Raw genomic sequence first — 20113 nt, 5'->3', positions numbered from 1 at the left:
GCATTGATGGACATATTAAAGGAATGAATTTCGTGAATTTAGTCCACTTTGGGACTTATTAAATTCTACTAGGCCCTCCCCTACAATTCTTATATGTTCTAGGATCATTTCTAAACTCAAAAATTAGGTTTCGGGGTGCCTAGGTGGCTCAGTTGGTTAATCAGTTGCCTTTGGCTCAGGTCATGATCCTGGAGTACCAGAATGGAGTCTTACTTCTGGCTCCCAGCTCCACAGGGAGTCTGCTTCTCCGTCTGACCTTCTACTCTCTCATACTTTCTCTCACTGTCTCTCTCTCAAATAAATAAAATCTTTTTTAAAAATATAAGTTTTGTTTTAGTTTTTCAAACTAGTCACACACAGGTTTTGATTAAAGTTGCCACATAAACAAATTGGGTTCTAAGTGGTGAACATTCAGTTTCCTTCAACCCCTCTTCAGCCCCCATCCTGGTAAGCCACTTGAATTGACCTTAGGCCATCGACATCGCTTGGCTCCTGACTTTTGAAATTTACTGTTCAAATATGCCCTTAAAGAATTTTTTTAAAAAAGATTTCATTTATTTATTTATTTATTTGACAGAGAAAGAGAGAGAACAAGTAGGCAAAGAGTCAGGCAGAGAGAGAGGGGGAAGCAGGCTCCCCACTAAGCAGAGAGCCCAATGCTGGCCTCAATCCCAGGACCCTGGGACCATGACCTGAGCCAAAGGCAGAGACTTAACCCACTGAGCCACCCAGGTGCCCAAGAATTTTTTAAAATTAGGTATGCCTTACACATTTTTAAGTCAACAGCTAACATTTTAAATCATAAGTTTAAATATTACAAAGAGTATACTTTCCAGGGAATTGTACCCACTGACCTATTAAAAGTTACATCACTCGAATGTAGCAGGTGGGAATTTAATACCACAACATTTTCATATCCACAATGCCCTTTTAATAAGTGAGCAAGCCCTTTAACCAGTCAGCAAAGTTAACTTATATTTCTGTTTAGTTTTTCTCCATTCCACTCTCCCTACAGTTTTATCCTAATGAAATATATTTCCATTGTATCATCTTTTTTTTTTTTTGGTATCTTATTGTATTTTGGGGAAGTCCTTTTGTATATCTCCATAACAAAAATATGTATAAAATTGAAATTTATTTCCTGTGACTATAAGACCCTATGTGTTAAAAACAGTTATTCTGGAGTGGGTTTATTACCACAACTATTACAAGGCACAATTTGTCAAAACTACAAATATTGATTAAACAGAAAAGTAGCTTCTTATTTAAGATGCATCTCTTAAATGAGATGGAAAAGGCTGATTTCTGTTCCCCACTGACTTTCGTTTAGCAACTCCAGGAAGAGCACCCGAGTCATGTTCAGGGTGAACAAGAGAGCTGGGGCTTTCTCCTTCTAGAGGGAGAAGTATGGTTTGTTAATGGAGGCAGGTGGAAATGGGGAATAAATACAGTACAGCCCTCAGACAGATTCGTTTTAGGAAAGGATACATATACTTCTGGAAATTGATCTCCTTAGATCCTACTCCTGCACACACACCCTTAGGAGAGATTTCACGTTCAGTCAGGAGTGTGCAAACCATAAGCTATTAAAAAGAGATTTATGGGCACCTGGGTGGCTGAGTGGGTTAAAGCCTCTGCCTTCATCTTAGGTCATGATCCCAGGGTCCTGGGATAGCGCCCCGCATTGGGCTCTCTGCATTGGGTTCTCTGCTCTGCAGGGAGCCCACTTCCCCCTTCTCTGTCGCTGCCTGCCTCTCTGCCTACTTGTGATCTCTGTCAAATAAATAAAATCTTTAAAAAAAAAAAAGAGAGAGAGAGACCTAATTTGGTTTCTCATTCTCCAAAATAGGGGTTCCAGAACAGGAGAAATGTGGGTCTGAATGTCCTTGTTACTCTGATAGTTACGTTTCCAACTTCCTCCTGCTGGGCTCTACATGCATATGGACAAGACAGGAACTCAGACTACTTCCAGACCTCTGTAGGTTTGTGCCCTGAGGAAGGCATCTCAATATTCAAAGATCTAATCACTGGCAAAGAAGGAGCCAAGAATCAAAATTAAGAAAACATGGATTTTATTTTTCCATTTCATGGGAAGTACTGTCATGGTCTCCTGATAGTTCCCAGCTGTACGCCACCAGATGGCAGCAGAGAAAAAGGCGCCGCAAGCCTGGCCCCAGAAGCCCCAGGGGTGGGGAAAAGGGAGGAGGTGGGAAGCAGGTAGGAGGGGAAAGGACAGGACATGAGGTAGGGTTGTATGCTTTAGCTGTCAGAGAAAAAGGGAGGAAAAATGTGGAGTGGATCTCAAGAATGGACAGAAAATATTGAGAATGACACTTTCAGAGTTCAGCATAAAATTGAAGGAATGAGGAAGGAAATTGAGGCTGATGCAAAAATTGAAGAGGAATCAGAATGGTACAAATGGGCTTGAGGGGCACTCTGCCTGGAGGCCCAAGATATCTGTCGGGGAATCCCTTTATCTGTACTCTTCCTGCGGTGGGTCAAGGTCTGGCTCCTCTTGAGATCCATGGTCCACTTCAGGGGCAGGAGGCCAGGGGTTTTCTGGAGGCTGGGGTCCTGCTGGCCAGGGGTCATCAGGCCGGGGAGGTTGAGGAGGATCGGTTCTCAAGGGCTCAGGAGGCCAGACTCCAGATTCTGGCAGGTCTCTCGAGGGACGACTGGGGCCTGGAGGTGGAGGGTCCTCAAAGAGAGGGGGTGCTCCTGGCCAGGGATCACCAGGGATTGGGGGCCCGTGAGGCAATGTTGGGGAGCCCTCCTCCTCTCCAGCCTCTGTGGGTGGGGGAGGGGGGTGCTCTCCACTGCCTGAGATGCCTGCGGAGGAAGGAGAAAGGTAAAAGGTGGTGAGGGCCAGATCCCTCCTCCCCTAGCTGCAGACTCAGGGGGCATAGCCTCTCTGGGATAGACCACAGCCTGAGCTGACACCACAAACTTGAAAGGTAACTCTCAAAGAGCTCTCCACACATTTACAAAACACCCAAAGGGATCTTAAAATGATGTAAAAACCTTGACCGGAATCATTGACTTGAACAATTTTAAACCGACAGGAACTGACCTAAGTAAGCTCCATTCAGCCCTGGCTGGGACTCCCACTGGCATAGCCTCTGTGCTGGTCTACACCTCCAAAGCCATCCACACCTTGTGCCCATGTGGCAGCCAGACCCCACCCTCTGCAAACACATAGTCCTCAGCTGTGATGAATACTCACCCACACCTGGATTCTGATCTAGATTGCCACATGAACCTACACTTGAACCAGTAAAAACATTGAGCTAAAATGCACTTTCCTGCATCACCTTCAATCTCTTAACTCCTCCCCTCATGGGAATACCCACAATCTTCTAGAATCTCCTCTGTTCCTATGCATCCAATTCACAGTTGCCTCTCTTGACCATCCTCCATCACCTCCAACTGCACCCTGGCCTGTTCCCAGCTTACCTCCGGCACACAGGTAAAGGACCAGGATCCCCAGCAGCTTCCAGTTGAGCATCATGGCTGTCTCCTGGCCCCCGAAGTTGGGGGTAAACTGAGTCTAGGTGCCTGGGAACCCCAAGAGGCTTTATAAGGGAGGAGTGAGAGGCAGTGTCTGACCTCTGGGGAGTGGCCAGCCCAGTGACACAAGGAATCCCATCAGAACCTAACTGGTCAAACCCGTTTGGAAGGCCAGGGCTAATGTTTAACCTCTGACAGCAGCGTCCCTCATTTTAGCCCCCCCCCCCCCATTTTGGGATCTAGCCACCCAAGCTCTATCAGTGACCTAGACCTTGGTCATCCCACCCTTATGTTCACATCCTCCTCCACACACACCCTGCAGCGATCAATACCCACCTGTCATCTCTGTAATCACAAGGACGTCCACCTTTCATCCCTTGAAGCCACGGGAAGCCGAGAAATGGGAGCCAACCATGCGTGGGGAAGCAGTGTAATTACAGGGGTCAGGAGGCAGGACGCCCAGGCAAGAGCAGGGACAGGGGCTTGTTATAAACACACAGGATGCAACTAGAGTGGTCTCAGCCAGTACCCCGAGCCTCCCCCTGGGACTCAGTTTTGTCCTTGGACCTTTCACTCCTCTCAGGACTGGGAACCACATGCTGCTTTCCCACATGCCTCCACAGGCACCTAGGGGGCCTCCCAAGCAGTGACATCCGAAGAATTTCATCCAGGAGCCGCCTGGGGTGATGGCAGGCGAGGAAGTATGAGGACATCCTGATTCCTAACCCCCTCCCCAGAGCAGCTTCCAACAGTCACAGCCCAGAGGCTCAGGAGGAAGCTGCCTCCGCTTCCTGTCAATCCCCGCCTCTTCCTCCTCCCTCTGGAATCCTGCTCAAGGCGGCTGCTGCCCTGGTTCTGGGAGCCAGCTCTCTGTGCCCTTCCCACCCCCATCCTTCAGAGCTCAGTGCGAGTCTTGTCTAAGTGTCTCAGACACCCTGGAACCTCCACCTCAGGAAGGCCGCCACTGGTCTAGAGCTGTAGTGCGCCTCTCAGAAGTAATGACTCCTGAACAGAACTCCTTTCCTCCCCAGGCTGTTCTCCATCTGGTCTGCTCCCCTGTGGCTCACTTCGAAGCCTTCATTCTGCTCCTTTCCCCAACCCCAATACCCCCCCAAGGCAAGCTCAGCCCATGTCCCCATTAGGGAGCTCATCTCTCCCTAGCCTCCCCAGCACCCTCCTAACTGGTCCCCCCACAACACCCTTCCCCCACCCAAGCCCCATCCTCTACAGCCAGCCAACCTAGCTCATAAACATATCAGCTTAACTGTGTGCCTGCACCTGGTTGAAAAGCACTCCAAGGGCTTTCTATTGACTTAAAATAAACCCGCCCGTGCTACCAGTCCCTCCCTCCCGCTCTGGGCCTCAGTGCTTGCCTGCCCGCTGCAGGACTCTTCTGCTGGCCCTCTTGGCTCCTGCTGGCAGGCAGGTCTTCACAGATCCCCTCCCCAGGGAGCCCTTTCCTGTCTTCTGGTCTAGCTGTCCCTCCCAAGTCAGGTTCTGTCACGTCACTGTATTTCTTTTCTCTTCATGGCAACGCTTGCTCTGTTCACTTAGGTACCTGTCCATCATCTATCTCCCGCCCCCGCGCTGGGATGTTGGGACCAAGGGAACAGGGACCCACCCATCAAATCCACCACTGTGGTCCCTGAGCAAGGAAACTGCTTGGCACTGAGATTCCCAGCAAATGAGTGATGTTTTATATTCTGACTCCTGGCAGTGATCATTTTCCAGAGGTGAAGAGTTTTCAAACAAAAGTTGAGAATAAACTTCTGGAGCACCTCAAAAAACTTCCCAAGCAGCCAGAGAAAGGGGTTTTGAAAAAGGTACCACCTAGAGAAGTAGCTGTGTGGGACCACTCCCTGCATTTTCCAGACAGAGATAGCTGCAGCAAGAATTCCCTCCCATTCCCCAAGAGAACACGGCACCTGCTGCAGTTGTCTTTATTAAGCCACAAGATTCACAGGCATCTTGGTGGCCGGTGTCCACGGTGTCCACAAGGGCAGCTGGCTGACCTCCCCACCCCCACTCCACTTCTCTGGGGGCCGCCCCGCCCACCTTGAGCCCCCTGCTGCACAGAGTGCCCGGAGCTGTTCAGAGGGAACTGTTCAGAGGCAGACTGGAGCAGGACAGTTCTGGTTGTCTCCTTCAGAGATAGCTTCCTCTTTGGAAATGGCCTCACTCAGTCCCTGCAGATCATCGAGCAGGACAGAGAGGGATCCTGGGAAAGAAGACCCCAAGGGATAGCAGCTGAGCAGAGAGGGCAGCTCAGCTCCAGTGCAGCAAACAGGGCTGCCATCAGCTTGGAGGTTCCCTGGCCCAATGCGGGCACAGATGAGAGGCTGTGGGCCTCCAAGGGTCACAGAGAATGATGCTCATGCATTCAGAGTGCCTTAAGGAGAGATTCCTAAAGTCCCCTGCATTTGTCCCTTCCTACATGGCCCATACCTCTTATGGACTCCTTGGAGATGGGTGCTGCTCCTGGAGGTACAGGCAGTGAAGACCCTGGGGCCCAGGGGCTGGACTCTGCAGACTTCCCCTTATCCAGCAGGGAAGGAAAAACTGCCAACAGTCGCTGCTGCTTGTAACGGGAGAGGAGACCCTCCTGCTGCAAGGTGGCCTGGGAAGGAGAGGGTTAAACGCCACCTAGCCCAGGCAGAGCCGCCCTTCCTCATTCCCGCCCCCCCACCCCCACCAGACCCTGGTCTCTGCTCTTCCCTCTCTCCCCTACCAGCATAAAGTTCTTGTCCCTCTCTAGCTCCTGCAGGCGCTGGGTCAGCCGCAGCCCCTCCTCCTTCCGGGCCTCATCTTGCAGGCGCCTGAGCTCCTGGTTCCGCTCCTTCTCCCGGGTGGCTTTGCGCTGCATCTGGCGCAGGGAGACCACTACGTGGAAGCCAGGGCACAGAGGGCACAGGTGTGGGGCAGCCCAGAAGCAGAGAGGCACCATGAGAACAGGACTGCGATCGTGGGAACACTGGGCCCTCAGCTCTATGGCTCAGCGAAGCCACTTATGCTCCAGGGCTGTCTCCTCCGTGTGGTGGGAGTAGTGGCTGATGCTCCACGACCTTCTGACTCTGTGAACCCAAAGTACCTTCCTCATCCCGGAGACTTCCTGGAGTCGTGTAGAGGAAATCTGAATATGAACCAGATATTCCATTTTGTGCCACTAATGTTTTCTTAACGTATGACAATGACACTGAGGTTATGTAAGAAAATATCCTCTTCATAGGAGATGCAGCTGGGTGGTCATGATGTTTGTAACTTAAAGTATTTCCCAAAAAATGCACGTACCAGTGTGTATATATATGTGGATAGAGCAAATATGGCAAGAGATTAACATCTGCTGGGTGCTTGGCTGGCTCAGTCGGTGGAACACGAGACTCTTGATCTCGGGGTTGTGGCCTGGAGCCCTACACAGGGCGTAGAGGTTATTTCAAGAAATAAAATATTTTTAAAAATTGGTAACTAGGGGTGCCTGTGTGGCTCAGTGAGTTAAAGCCTCTGCCTTCGGCTCAGGTCATGATCTCAGGGTCCTGGGATGGAGCCCCACATCAGACTCTCTGCTCAGCAGGGAGCCTGCTTCCCCGTCTCACTCTGCCTGCCTCTCTGCCCACTTGTGATCTCTGTCTGTCAAATAAATAAATAAATAATCTTAAAAAAAAAATTGGTTACTAACTGTTCCATCTAGTCAGAGGAGGTAAACAAGTGGGCATTTTGTGACTCTTGTAATCTGTCCAGGTATTTGAACTCTGTCCTAATAAAAGAGGGGGAAGCACCTGACTGGCTCAGTCCGTAGAGCGGTAGAGAGTAAGATTCTTGATCTTAGGTTTGTGGGTTTGAGCCCCATGCTGGGTGTAAGGATTACTTAAAAATAAAATCTTAAAAAAAAAGAAAGTTGGGGGCAGACACACACAGCAGAGCACACCATGTAAAGATGAAGACAGAAGGGAATGATGTGCCTGCAAATGAAAGGATGCCACAGACTGCCGGCAACCACCCACCAGGGGCAGGGTGTCATCAAAGTGTCTCTCAGAACCTCTAGCAGGCACCAACCCTGGCAGCATCTTGAGTTCAGACTTCTAGCTTCCAGCTTCCAGTACTGTGAGAGAATAAATTTCTATTGTTCCAAGGCAAAAAAAAGTTGGGGGTACCGGTTGGTGTGAGGTCAGGATGGCCGTTGCCTTTATGGAGGGGAGTGGCTGGGTGGGGCTCATGCTGGTGCTGGATACGGGGGCTGGCTACAGGAGTGTGTTCACACCATGAGAATTGATCTGTACCATTTCTTTTAACTTCACTATTTGCAGGATTCAAAACAGTTTTTAAAACCTCATGTAGGGGGCGTCTGGGTGGCTCAGATGGTTAAGAGATTGCCTTCAGGGGGGCCTGGGTGGCTCAGTGGGTTAAGCCTCTGCCTTCCGTTCAGGTTATGATCCCAGGGTCCCAGGATCGAGCCCTGCATCAGGCTCCCTGCTCAGAGGTGAGCCTGCTTCCCCTTCTCACTCTCTGCCTGCCTCTCTGCCTACTTGTGATCTCTGTCAAATAAATAAATAAAATCTTTAAAAAAAAAAAAAAGAGAGACTGCCTTCAGCTCAGGTCATGATCCTGGAGTCCCGGAATCGAGTTCCACATTGGATTCCCAGCTCAGAAGGGAGTCTGCTTCTCCCTCTGACCCTTTCTTCTCGTGCTCTCTCAAATAAATAAAATTTTAAAACAAAAAAAAAACTTCACATCTAACATTTCCTTCTTCCCGGATGCCCGTATCCATCCCAACAAATCTCACCTGCCTTGCCATGCTCCCTCCGAGCCTCGTTCAATCTCCTCTCTGTTTCTAAGAGCTGTTCCCGCAGCCTAGTTTCCACTTCAGCCACCTTCTCTTGCAGAGCTGGGGGGAAGGGGCAGATGGGGTGTGTCGCAGGGAGCGTCACTCCTCTGTCTCCCCCAGCCCTCCATGGTAAACCCACTGCCCCTCCTGCACACCTTGCCCATAGATCTCCTGCTGCTGGGTCAGCTCCTGCCGGAGACTGGCAGCCTCCTCCGTACTCTCCTTCTGGCCCTGGCGGGCTGCTTCCAGCTGCAGCCCCAGACTAGCCAGGGACTCCTGGGTCCGCTGCAGCTCCTGCTCCAGCTGCTGGGCCACCTCACTCAATTGCTGCCGTTCAGCCTCCCCTGGAAAGAGGTGGCACTCCCAGGGTCTCTCTGTGCCCCAGACCCCAGCTCTTCTCTTCTCTCTGTCCCCAACACACCCAGCTCTGGTGCCTGCTCTAGCTCCGGGACTCCAGGACCAAACGTACCTTGCTCCCGGGCCCGGCCCACCTCCTTCTGGATGATGTGGGCGCTCAGCTGCAATTCCGCATCCAGGCGGTTCCGTTCCTCCCGCAGCTGCTCCAACTCAAGGCTCACATCTGTGACTGGCAGGAGTGGGGGACAGCTGGGGTAGGGAAGAGAAACAGAGTCCAGGGAGATCACCCAGCCTGATCCCTAAGCCCCCACCCCTTTTCAGTCCTTCCTGTTTGGGGTCCCAGCAAATAACACTTAACCCCCTCCTGTCCACCTCACAGCGCCCCAAACTTCACCTCTCCTGGTGCAGCTGAGCAAGGGCCAGTTTTCGAGCCATCAGGCCTGGGGGAGAAAAGGCAGAAAAGCAATGAAGAGGAGTTTGAGGAGGACAAAAGGGAGGAAGGGAGGAAGGGGAAGGATGCCCAGGCTGGGGACGAGTAGGCATGAAGACGGATGTGGGAGGAGAGAGCAGGAGCACAGCGTGGCTGGCAGTCGTCCTACCCACCCTGAATGGTGTGGACCCTGCGGACTGCGTAGCTGACTCGGCTGCTGAGGCAGGGAAGCTGGGTGGTGGCTCGTTCCACCTCAGCCATGGTGCTCTGGAGCCAGGTCTGAAAGCTGGAGAAGGCACAAGGTCACTGACCCTTCAACCCCACCTCATTCCCTAAAGGAGTTGATGTGACCTGTCAGGACAACTCCTTCTATCCTATATTCTGAAGTACGTGGGGAGCACAGAAAGGAAAAGCATAGCAGGGAAGAGAGAAGCTGAAGCCAAGGGTGGGGCCAGTCATGTCTGAGCTCTCTCAGCCAATGAAGAAAACCTGAGAGCTTAAGCCCATTAGTGTTAGAAAAAAAAAATGATCCTGTTACTCATAAGGACAGCACAGCTATGCTTAGTCCCAAAATCCAGGGTGAACTTCTCATTTGGGTCCTAGCAATCACTATCTTTAATAAGAGCAATAAAAACAAGAACGAGCTTCACGGGGTCACATCTGATCTGGACCCAAGCCCATTAATACAGCAGAGTTCAGCACAAATGATTCTCTGGAGGCTAAATAAATCGAGTGTCATAAAGCTAGCTCATCTCTAGCTGACTTGGACTTTTTTGCCAGCAAGCCGCTGGACATGTCTCCTGGTTCTGGAAATCTCCTGGTGCCGTATGCCACGTTTGGGTGTATGAACTTATGTGCATTTTCCTCAAGAACAAAGCACATAGCTTCCATCAGTTTTCTAAGGAGCCCTTACCCCAGGAAGGCATTATGTGGCAGCAGACCTTTGCAAGCAACTTGACACGTTTATTTCTCATAACCTATTTTTTAATCACTAATATGCACTAGAGATCAAAGCTATCCTCTCTAACCATTCCCTGATGCCAGTGAAGGCCAGATCCATGTGCCTTATCAGCTGGCTGTGCCCCAACCGGGACCAGCACGGCTCATGAAAGCTGCGAAGCCTACATAGGTGCCCTGGGAGGAGGGTGAGGCAGCATCTCAGGGCAAGGGTGGAGCTCTCCAGGAGGGTCCAAGTCTGTATCAACTGAAAAACAAGCAGACGACAAAGGCTGACAGTTGTACTCCTAGCAGCACGGCAGAGATGTGTTACCTAAAGTGTTTGAGCAGATGCTTCCGACACCCCATGACTCTTCTAAAGCCATTTTCTGGGGCGCCTGGGGGGCTCAGTCGGTTAAGCAGCTGCCTTCAGCTCAGCCCATGATCTCAGAGACCTGGAATCAAGCCCTGCATTGGGCTTCTCCCTCTCCCACTCCCCCTACTTGTGTTCCCTCTCTCACTGTGTCTCTGTCAAATAAATAAAAACATTTAAAAAAAAAAAAAGAAAGCCATTTTCAGATAAAGTCTCCAGGCCATCAAGAGACTATCTAACAAACCTGACAACAGTCTGAGTGTGGGTTGTTTTAAGCCTCGTGGGCCATGAGTCATTAGCAAGAACCATTTCAGTGATGTCCTGGTGCCAAACTAAAACTCTGTGTACAGTGTACCTTCCCATTCTCGTGGAAGTAGGAGGCACGCACAACGAATCAAATATGGATGGTTCATTATAACTAGTCTAATTCCGTGCAAAGTGGAAAATTTTCATGATTTTTTAAAATTTTCATAATTTTTAAGTAAAATTAGTCCTCAAGGTACTAACCCAACAGAAAGTGATGGTGGAGGGGCACCTGGGCAGCTCAGTCGGTTAAGCGTCTGCCTTCAGCTGAGGTTATGATCCCAGGGTCCTGGGATTGAGCCCCGTGTTGGGCTCCCTGCTTCTCCCTCTCCCTCTGCCCCCCTTCCTGCTTGTGCTCTCTCCCTCTTTATCTCAAATAAATAAATAAAATCTTTAAAAAAAAGAAAAAGAAAGAAAGAAAAAAAAGAAAAAACAAAGTGATGGTGGGGACCATCAGCCACGCCACCAAGGACCTATCTGGCACCAGTTTTGCTATACCAATAATTCTTCCGCGATCCATCCTGAACAGCCTCCTGGTAACAGTAAACATTTACAGAGTCAGATGACACGCCAGGCACCATGCCAGGAGGTCTACGAGGACCACATCAGCATCCCAAGTCCAAAGCTGAGGACGGGCTATTACCAGCCTAAAGAATTGTGTGTTCCTCCTTAGAGAGGTCTTTCTAAAGGTTATAAAACAGGTGGCAAGAAGGAAACACCCAGGAAGTTGGTATGAGAGACACAGGCTGGCAAGTGATTAAGAAGGAAACTGGCATACATTTTAGATAGAGTATCTAGTAAGCCACAGGTGTACAGCTTTAAAATACGGGTTAAATCTGGTTCCAACAAAATAGGGTGTGCCTGTAAAATTTTAAAGAAAGAAAGTGTAGCCACACTCTCCATCCTCGAACAACTCTGAAGGTAGTGATCCTCCCAGGTGAACTGAACTACAGGAGGAAGCATGGCCTCACCTCCAACCAAATACGCACGGTAGTCCTAACAAGCGATCCTCAGGGGACTGTGGAGCAGGTTGTCCCAGGGAAGAACAAGCCCGGGGACTCTTGGGGCTAGAAACTTCTCGCCCTGCATCCTCCAACTGCCAGCTTTTCATTGCCGCTTGCCTGGGCTCTTAAACTCCAAGGTGCCGGGAAGCTGGGGAAGCAGAACTCTACTCCACGCACCCTCTGTCCCAGATACCTGCTGACAGAGTTGGCCACCAGCTTCAGCTGCTCCTCGGCTGTGGCTGCGTGCTGCTGCCTCCGGCGTTGGGCCTCCTGAGCGCGGCTCAGCTCGAGCTGCAGGGCCTGCAAAGATGCCAGGAGGAGAGGGGTCCCCTCTACAAGGTTGTGCGGGAAGAGGTGGGAGGAATCCCTGACGCCTCATCACCCCTGCCTGGCACACAGACCTTGGCGCCCATCCGTTCCACCTCCACCTCGGCAGCTTTGTCCTGTAGGGAGCGCTGCAGGATGGCCTGTTCCTGGCTCTGGGCCACAGCTTGGTCCTGGAGCTCTGCCACCTGGCGGGACAGGGCACAGCTGGAGGGGGGCACTGGGTACGGAGGGGCTGGTGCCCAAGTCTCTGATAGCACAACATGCAGGGAGACAAGCCTGGGTTCCTGAGAATGGAGTCTGAGTCCGGGTTTCCTTCCAGAAACATGTTGAGGAAGCTCGCTGTGACATACCCACAAAGACTCACCACCTCCGCCCATGCCACCCATGCTTGACCATTGTCACCTCCTCGGAGAAGCCGTTCCTGAGCATCCTGTCTAAAGCTGGCCCACCCCACGATCTCTTTCTGTCACACTTTCACACTTCTCCTTAAAGCACACATAATTTCTTGACAGCGTCTAATTGCTTGCTCCAGAATGTGAGCTCCACGACAGCTTGCCTCTGTTCGGGGCTGTGCTCCCAGCACACGGAAACCACTCACTACATCTTTGTCGGGTTAATACCATCCCTGACATAAGGAGCCGGGAGCTGGGGGAGAGAGTCAAGTGACCTGTCTCTTCAGCTGCTCCACGCATCCTCTGTGCTCCAGCTCCTGGGCCTTTAGCTGCACCATGAGGGCAAACACCTTCTCCCGCCAGCGCTTCAGCAGGGACTGGCACTTCCTGGTGAACTCAGGCTCCAGCGAATCCGAAGGCTGAACCTGCAGGGTGGAAGAGGGGTGGAAGATGAGCTCCTGGGGGAGAAGAGGAAGGAGGCATGTTTGGGGTTTTTTCCTCTGTCCTGCCCAAGCAACAAAGAGCCACAGCAAGAAGAGGTGTTCACCGAAAAGAAGATGCCAGCAGGTTCTGGCAGTACGCCAACTGCTGGTACCCACAGGGAGCCCCTGGGGGCAAGGGGCCCACCTTCCTGCTCAGCTCCTCCTCCTGGATGGTCAGGATGTGCATGAGGCTCTGCACGCGCACCTGCAGCAGCTCCGCTGTGGTGTGCAGGCCATCCCGGTCCTCCTGCAAGTGCTGCGGACCAGACAGGAAGGGAGAGCAGTGACCTCTGTGGGACGTCCATGCAGGCCCACAAGCGGCATCCAGATGCTGCTCCTTGTCAGCACTGCCTTCTATCCTGGCCACCCCTCTCCCGGGATCTGGTCCCTGAGCACCACCCCCCAACCTCCAGCCCCTACCCAGATGCACCCTATACTCTCTGACTTGAACGGTTTCCAGAAGCTCCTGGCGCTCCGATTCCCAGGTCTGCCTGTGGACCTCCGGAGGGACTTGCTCCCCCACATATCTCCTTAAATTCTCAACCAAAGTCACCTGTGCCTCTAAGTCTTCTTGGGCCTTGCTAGGGTTGGGATGAGAACAGGGCAGCCATCAGTGAGGCAGCTGAGAGAGTCACCGTGTCCACCACGTGCCAGGTCTCCCCGGCTGCCCACCCCCACTTTACCTCAGCTGCTTCTGCAGCACCTCAGCCTCCCTCTGGGCCACAGCCAGCTCCTTGGCTTCCCCTGCCCTCCTGGTTTCCAGACTACTCAGAGATTTCTCCAAGCCCTCAGCTTTGTTGGTCAAACTGGAAAGAGCCTCCTGGTGAGCCTGTGTCAGGGAGGAGAGCTGTGGAGAGAAGAAGGGGCACAGCAGAGGCCAGCTCACTCCTACATCCAGACTGTCCAAATCTGCTTCCGCTCGGGCCCTGCCCCTGCACTCCCATCTTCTGTCACCTTAGACAACAACCCAGCAAATGGCCCAGCTGCACACACGGCAAAATGCAGACAGTGCTTGGTGCCTCACGGTCCTCCATTCCCCTGCCAGTTCATCAGCAGTTCCTGCCAGGTCCCTACTAAACAGATCATCTTCTGTCTCCACCACCACCAACCCTCATCTCGGGCCTGCACAAATGCAACAAACTCCTGACCAGTCTTTAATAGCCTTCAAGGTGGGGAGCATATGGGTGGCTCAGTCTGTTAAGCATCTGACTTTGGCTCAGGTCATGATCTTAGCCCCAAGGCCTAGCCAGGAGTCTGCTTGTCCCTCTCCCTCTGCCCCTCCTCCCTTTTCATGCTCTCTCTCTCAAATAAATAGATGAAAAAAGTTTAAATAAATAAATAAAGTCTTCAGTGGCTTATCACAGCACTGACAACAAAGCCCAGCTTCTTCCCTCCGCCTGCAAAGCCAGACATGCTTTTGCCTCTGCCACTTCTCTCAGTTCAGCTCCTATCACTTGGCTTCTCCCAATTCCTCAGACCTCAGGTGACGTCACCTCCTCAGAAGGCCTCACTGGGCCCCCCACCACCTGCTCCATCCTATCACCTGTTCCAAGTCATTTTCAGCTCCTATCATCATCTGGAATGATCCTCTCCACAGCTTAGTGTCTGCTACCCTCTATTCCAAAGGAAGCTCTAAGAAGGTAGGAATCCTATCCTTTTCTCACTCTACCTCCAACAGTGATGAGTATGTGGGAGACACTGCAGGAGTTGGGGGACAGGTGGTAGAGGAAGGAGAGGGGCTGCCCTCTAGCCCTATCTTCATACCACGAAGTCATCATTTTATTTTTTAATTATTTTTTTTTAAAGATTTTATTTATTTATTTGACAGAGAGATCACAAGTAGGCAGAGAGGCAGGCAGAGAGAGAGAGAGAGGAGGAAGCAGGCTCCCTGCTGAGCAGAGAGCCCGATGCGGGACTCGATCCCAGGACCCTGAGATCATGACCTGAGCCGAAGGCAGTGGCTTAACCCACTGAGCCACCCAGGCGCCCGAAGTCATCATTTTAAAAGGAAATCACAAAATTGGTTGGTCAATCGATCAATGGATCGATCGAACTATCTATCTATCTACCATCTATCATCTCTAAACTAAGCTCCACACCCAAACTGGGGCTTAAACTCACTGACTGAGCCAGCCAAGCACTCCACAAAACTGGCCTTTTTAGACATAAAATACAAATCTGATCATGTCATTTCCCTATAACATACTTTTCAACAGCTGCTCATTGCTCTCAAGGTAAAGTACAAAGATCTGAACAGACCCCGAGGCCTCCCCATGCGCACACCATCTAGGGCCCCTCTCATCTATACTCAAGCCCCTCTGGCCTCCTCACGACCCACCTGCTGCCAGGTGTTGCCAGCTCCCATCACCTCCCCATATGCTAGTTCACCAGCCAACTCCTATTCAGCTCAAATGACAACTTCTTATGAAGCATCTTTAATAAATCTAAAGGCCATTTATATTTTTCTTTGAACTATCTCCTGTGTCCATTACATGGCTAGATTACTATCCTTCCTTATCAACTTCTAGGCACACAGTATGTTAGGGACATCAAACTTTTCCCATGATATGAACTGCAAATGTTTTTTATGTTCTTTAATTTTACTTCTGTCATTTCTAAATTTAACATTATAAAGCCATGTATCAATCTTTCCTTTAATGCTGGATTTTGATTCATAGGGAGAAAAGCTTTCACCAATCAGAGGTTATAAAGGAATTCACCCAGGGGCACCTGGCTGATTTGGCTGGTAGAGTGTGCAACTTGATCTCAGTATCATGAGTTCAAGCCTCATGCTGAGTGTAGCGATTACTTTAAAAAATAAAATATTGGGGGACGCCTGGGTGGCTCAGTTGGTTAAGCAGCTGCCTTCGGCTCAGGTCATGATCCCAGCGTCCTGGGGTCGAGTCCCACATCGGGCTCCTTGCTCAGCAGGGAGCCTGCTTCTCCCTCTGCCTCTGCCTGCCATTCTGCCTGTGCTCGCTCCCTCTCTCTCTGATAAATAAAATCTTTAAAAAATAAAATATATTGGGGCACCTGGGTGGTTCAGTTGTTAAGCATCTGCCTTCGGCTCAGATCATGTGATCCCAGGGTCCTGGGATGGAACCCTGCACTGGGCTTCCTGCTCCACGGGAAGCCTGCTTTCCCCTCTCCCACTCCCCCTGCTTGAGTTCCCTTTCTGTGTCTCTGTCAAATAAATAAATAAAATCTTTAGGGGCACCTGGGTGGCTCAGCGGGTTAAGCATCTGCCTTCGGCTCAGGTCTCAGGGTCCTGGGATTGAGCCCCACATCGGGCTCTCTGCTCAGGAGGGAGGCTGCTTCCCCTATCTCTATGCCTGCCTCTCTGCCTACTTGTGATCTTTGTCTGTCAAACAAATGAATAAAATCTTTTTAAAAAATAAATAAATAAATAAATAAATAAAATATTTTAAAATAACAACAATAACAATAAATAAAATCTTAAAAAAAAAAAAAAGGAAAATTCACCAATGATTTCTTTTAGTATCTTTATAGTTTCATTTCCTAACATGTCAATTGACTAGGGTGGTGTTCCTACGCCGCACTGTGCGCATTAGAGCTCCCTGTCCTTCTGCTGCATGGCATTTCTCCCAATTGCAATTGATTAATTAGGATTAAATTAGGTGCTGAATGTGCATGTCCCCCACTAGGCTGTCAGCTCCACCCACCAGGACTCAGGCTGATTTGCCCACCTCAGGGTCCTGGTTCCTATCTCAAAGATGGCAAAGAGTAAACACGATAAATGCTTCCTGAATGAGTCAGCTCCCTTCCCAGTCCACCCTCTCCCACCTTCCTCACTACCCCTACAATGCTCTCACATGAAGTGAGTACCCAGAGTGAGGTAGGAAGACAAAATACTTCCTACTGGAAGTGGAAGGAGGGCTTCAAGTGAGTCCTGGGAGAAAAGTACAACCTGAATAAAGACCAAGTCACCCAAATTCATCTTTCCAGGTGCTCTGATCTCTCACCTTCACCAAACATCTCATCACTCCTCTGCTCATGGGACCTCTCCTGTGGAACCCACTCTTTGCTGGGAAGCTTCTGCCCAGTTCATTCACTGTGAAGCTAAACCCTTCTCCCCCACCACATTCACCTGTTCCTGGTGCAGCCTCTTAACCTCCTCCAGTTCCCGCTGGCTCCCTTCTTCCAGGTTCTTTCGGACAACCTCAGCCCCGGCCAAGGCAGCACGCAGGCCCTCAGCCTCAGCTCGGCCGGCCTTCTCCGCCCGTGCCAGAGCCTCCAGCTCCATGGCCTGGGCCTCCAGTCTCATCTTCTGCTGCAGTGAGGTCTCCCGTAGGACTCGGACCTCCTCCTCGAGCCGCCGCAACTCTTGCAGCTGCCGAGAGATCAGCTCAGCCTGCTGGCTCAGAGCATGTGACCCCGCTAGCTCCACAGACCTTCAAAGACAGGTTAGCACACGTGAGACCTATCGCTGGTGCTGGGAGGGTGGCAGAGGGCACAAAGGGACATGGGAAGAAGAAAAGGATCCCTCTGCTATTGTGTGTGGAAATGGTGGGGATGAAGTTGGTCTACGGGGATCTCCGCCTTTGCATCACTGTTGTTTTTTTATCATGGCCCTACTAAGCATATTAGGTTCACTGTCTGGGCTCAAAGGACTTAAAGGCTAGCTGAGATCATGGAACACGATCTCTGTTGAGCTATACACAGGGAGACGTGTTAAACACCAAATGTGCACATCATTAGGCCACACATTCTGAAATGGAGGGATTGGAAGACAGCCAGAGACTTTGAATTCTGATTTAAGGGCAAAGAAAAGTTGGAGGAAGTTTCAAGGAAGAGAGGTCATGGCTTCCAGTATCATTACAGTGAGACCAGGTGCTAGTTAAAAGTATTTATTGAGTGTTATGTATCCTGTATGAGGAGTCAACAGCACATCAATAAATTACATAGTCTACTGGTGTTTTGTGAAGTTTAAAGCAGCTTATGATAACATGGCTCTTGACATAACTCCCTCACTGAGGCCCAGAACCACAAGATTTTTCTTTTAAAATGGTGGAGATCTACAGCCTAGAGATATTAGTTGACTGGCCAAAGGACCCTAGTTGGTAGCATCAGTCTCTTGTCTCCTGACACCCACTCCAGGGCTCCCCTTTTTTTCATCATGCTCCTTCCTCTTGGACAGGGTCCCATGTGCAATCCCAATCTAGAGCGAAATGGCAGAATGACATTCTGGTACACTGGGGGAAGACATACAATGAAACATCAAGAGTAAGAATCAGAACTTTACAGACAAAACATCAACAAACAGCATGGCCAGCTCTAATGGCAAGCACTCCATTAGAATGAATCCAACCCTACCACAGTACAGACTGTACTCCTACTAGTTTGCACTTCTTTATCTTGCCTTATATTATGCTTATTACTGTCAACTGTTGGTCAATCTACCTCTTCCCTTAGGATTTCTAATTCATTGATATCAGAATCTCATTCATTTTTGTTACCCCCATTCCTAGCACCTAGCACACTGCCTTATTACTTGTACATTATAACTTTTATTAACTGCTTAGGTTACTGCACATATTAGGGAACTAAAGGCTGAAACAGGGTAAGGAATCTATTTCAGGGAAGAAAGGTCACTGGCAAGCAAGCCCATGAAAAGAGCAACAATGAATCCCTACCTGCCTCTCCGCCCTGGCTCCTTCCCATTGCCAGAAACATCCTGTTCCCACAACATCACTGGAGGTCTCTTGTTGTCTGGCCGCCTCTCTGAGATATCATGATGGGTTGGGGGTTGGACCAGGGGAATGTCTGAAACCCAGGTGGGAGCCATTCTTGGTACAGTTGGAAGGGGACGAGCTTGGAAATGGGAAGGGGGAATCAGCCCAGTGGAACCTGAAGAATCACAAGGACAAAGATGGTCAGTTTCCTAAGGAGAGACAATCACCAGTCCCCTTTCCTGGTTCCACTGACCTGGAGGTCGAAACATCTCCACATTATATGAAGTCTCTAGATTCTGTGTACAGCCATCTATGCTTCCCTGGACAGTAGGAGAAACAAGGACACCCCGGTTCAATTTTCAGGATACCTTAGAAAGCTCCTACAATAATAAAGTCATTAGTAACTTCCCAAGAGAAGCAGGAAATACCCGAAGTTCACTTGTTTACCCAACCCGGTTCCTGACAGAACTATGGCAATAACCGTGGGAGGGAATTAACTTGAGACAGGCTGAGAGGGAGCTCTTAGGTTTTACTCATACTTTCAGAATTCCAGGCAGAGCCTTTACCCTCCTCCTTAAGTTTCTATAGTCTCTGCTGTTCCTTGTTGTAGGTGAGAACGGAGGTGTGCAGTGCAGGGGCTGTGAGCCCAATCTCCAGAGTTCTCTCCATGGCTCAGCAAGGCCTTCCGGAAGCCCATCCAGACACCACCAAGCCATGACTCCTGGGTCCTTCCCTATTAAAGCACTGGCCCAAGGCCTGGCCCCAGATGAATATGGCCACATGAAGGGCAAGACATCTTCCCAGGTACCCGGGGAATCCAGGGAGCCTACACCTCTTGGCAGAAAAGCCAGCTTTCTGACATCTCATCCAAACCCTTCCAGCAACTTTCCTCAGTTTCTCTTTACTGTGCCCTCAGCTGACATTCCTGTCACCTCCCCTCCACTCTCCAGAGTCCCAGAGCACAAGAGAGATCTCTTCAAGGTCTCCCTATCCTCCCACCAGAATTCACGTGTTTCCTCCCCCTATCTGGGTACGGCCTCATCTGCTTTTTTCCTGAAGGAATTATTCTGGTCCCTCACTCCCCCCTCATCTCCCAATTGCCTGCTCGAGCTTCCCTGCACTCTAGCAGGCTCTCACTTCTTTCCACCCCACCACCTCTCCCCCAGAAACCCGAGTCTTCAACCTGTTGGACCGTGGGCTCTAAGGCTGTTAGGGCCACCTCATCTGTTCCTTTACCTGGTCCCTATAGCCCTCTCCCCTATGGACCCCTGAACCCACCCCCGTACCCCCTCTCAGCCCCTTCCCGCCCCCAACCGACTCTTCCCGAACGCCCCTTACCCAGCGCGAGAACGCCCTCGGCCCTTAAGCCACAACCCCTACACCTCGCTCCTTGGGCGCGGCCTCCGCCCTTGACCGCGCCTGCGCAAAGCGGGCGGCTTGGCGGGCCGCTCTAAAACGCCGTTCCATCCAGGGAGGAGGGAAAAAAGATG

At 50.7% G+C, this 20113-nt stretch overlaps 2 protein-coding genes across 12 annotated transcripts; both read right to left on the bottom strand.

Annotated features, from left to right (window-relative positions):
* Nucleotides 1–2055: 2055 nt before the first annotated feature.
* PSORS1C2 (psoriasis susceptibility 1 candidate 2) lies at nt 2056–5646 on the bottom strand. Of its 2 annotated transcripts, none has more exons than XM_032338147.1 (4): nt 5563–5646; nt 3844–3852; nt 3454–3555; nt 2056–2829 (listed from the first exon to the last, which is right to left on the bottom strand). In XM_032338147.1, the coding sequence occupies exons 3-4, from the start codon at nt 3506–3508 to the stop codon at nt 2474–2476; spliced, it is 411 nt and encodes a 136-aa protein (XP_032194038.1). In that variant the 5' UTR covers nt 3509–3555; nt 3844–3852; nt 5563–5646; the 3' UTR covers nt 2056–2473. The 2 variants fall into 2 exon arrangements, with proteins under 2 accessions (XP_032194038.1, XP_032194037.1); XM_032338146.1 differs by lacking the exon at nt 5563–5646 and adding an exon at nt 5129–5298 and having other exon boundaries at nt 3844–3883.
* On the bottom strand, nt 5434–19853 carry CCHCR1 (coiled-coil alpha-helical rod protein 1). 10 transcript variants are annotated; one of them, XM_032338062.1, is made up of 18 exons: nt 19163–19853; nt 18877–18943; nt 18585–18798; nt 17039–17342; nt 13614–13777; nt 13376–13511; nt 13076–13186; nt 12724–12873; nt 12131–12241; nt 11923–12029; nt 9287–9399; nt 9078–9123; nt 8796–8932; nt 8482–8670; nt 8285–8386; nt 6236–6387; nt 5953–6124; nt 5434–5725 (listed from the first exon to the last, which is right to left on the bottom strand). In XM_032338062.1, exons 1-18 carry the CDS (start codon nt 19403–19405, stop codon nt 5613–5615), a joined length of 2631 nt encoding a protein of 876 aa, XP_032193953.1. In that variant the 5' UTR covers nt 19406–19853; the 3' UTR covers nt 5434–5612. The 10 variants fall into 10 exon arrangements, 6 of the variants coding, with proteins under 6 accessions (XP_032193953.1, XP_032193955.1, XP_032193954.1 ...); XM_032338064.1 differs by having other exon boundaries at nt 5953–6082; XM_032338063.1 differs by having other exon boundaries at nt 19190–19853.
* Between the last annotated feature and the right edge of the window lie 260 nt (nt 19854–20113).

Source organism: Mustela erminea, chromosome 4, assembly GCF_009829155.1.
Source record: "Mustela erminea isolate mMusErm1 chromosome 4, mMusErm1.Pri, whole genome shotgun sequence".
NCBI lineage: Eukaryota > Metazoa > Chordata > Mammalia > Carnivora > Mustelidae > Mustela > Mustela erminea.
This window is presented reverse-complemented; position numbering and strand designations above follow the sequence as displayed.

Excerpts from the sequence above, each read along its gene's own strand:
- PSORS1C2 (XM_032338147.1), bottom strand. The coding sequence starts at position 3,508 with ATGATGCTCAACTGGAAGCTGCTGGGGATCCTGGTCCTTTACCTGTGT. Across the intron at positions 2,830-3,453 it reads CCTTTACCTGTGTGCCGGAG|GCATCTCAGGCAGTGGAGAG; the intron begins GTAAGCTGGGAA and ends CTTCCTCCGCAG.
- CCHCR1 (XM_032338060.1), bottom strand. The coding sequence starts at position 19,405 with ATGTGGCCATATTCATCTGGGGCCAGGCCTTGGGCCAGTGCTTTAATA. Across the intron at positions 13,778-17,038 it reads AGAGGCTGCACCAGGAACAG|CTCTCCTCCCTGACACAGGC; the intron begins GTGAATGTGGTG and ends TTCTCTCCACAG. Across the intron at positions 12,242-12,723 it reads TGGAGCAGCTGAAGAGACAG|GTGGCAGAGCTCCAGGACCA; the intron begins GTCACTTGACTC and ends CTGTCCCGCCAG.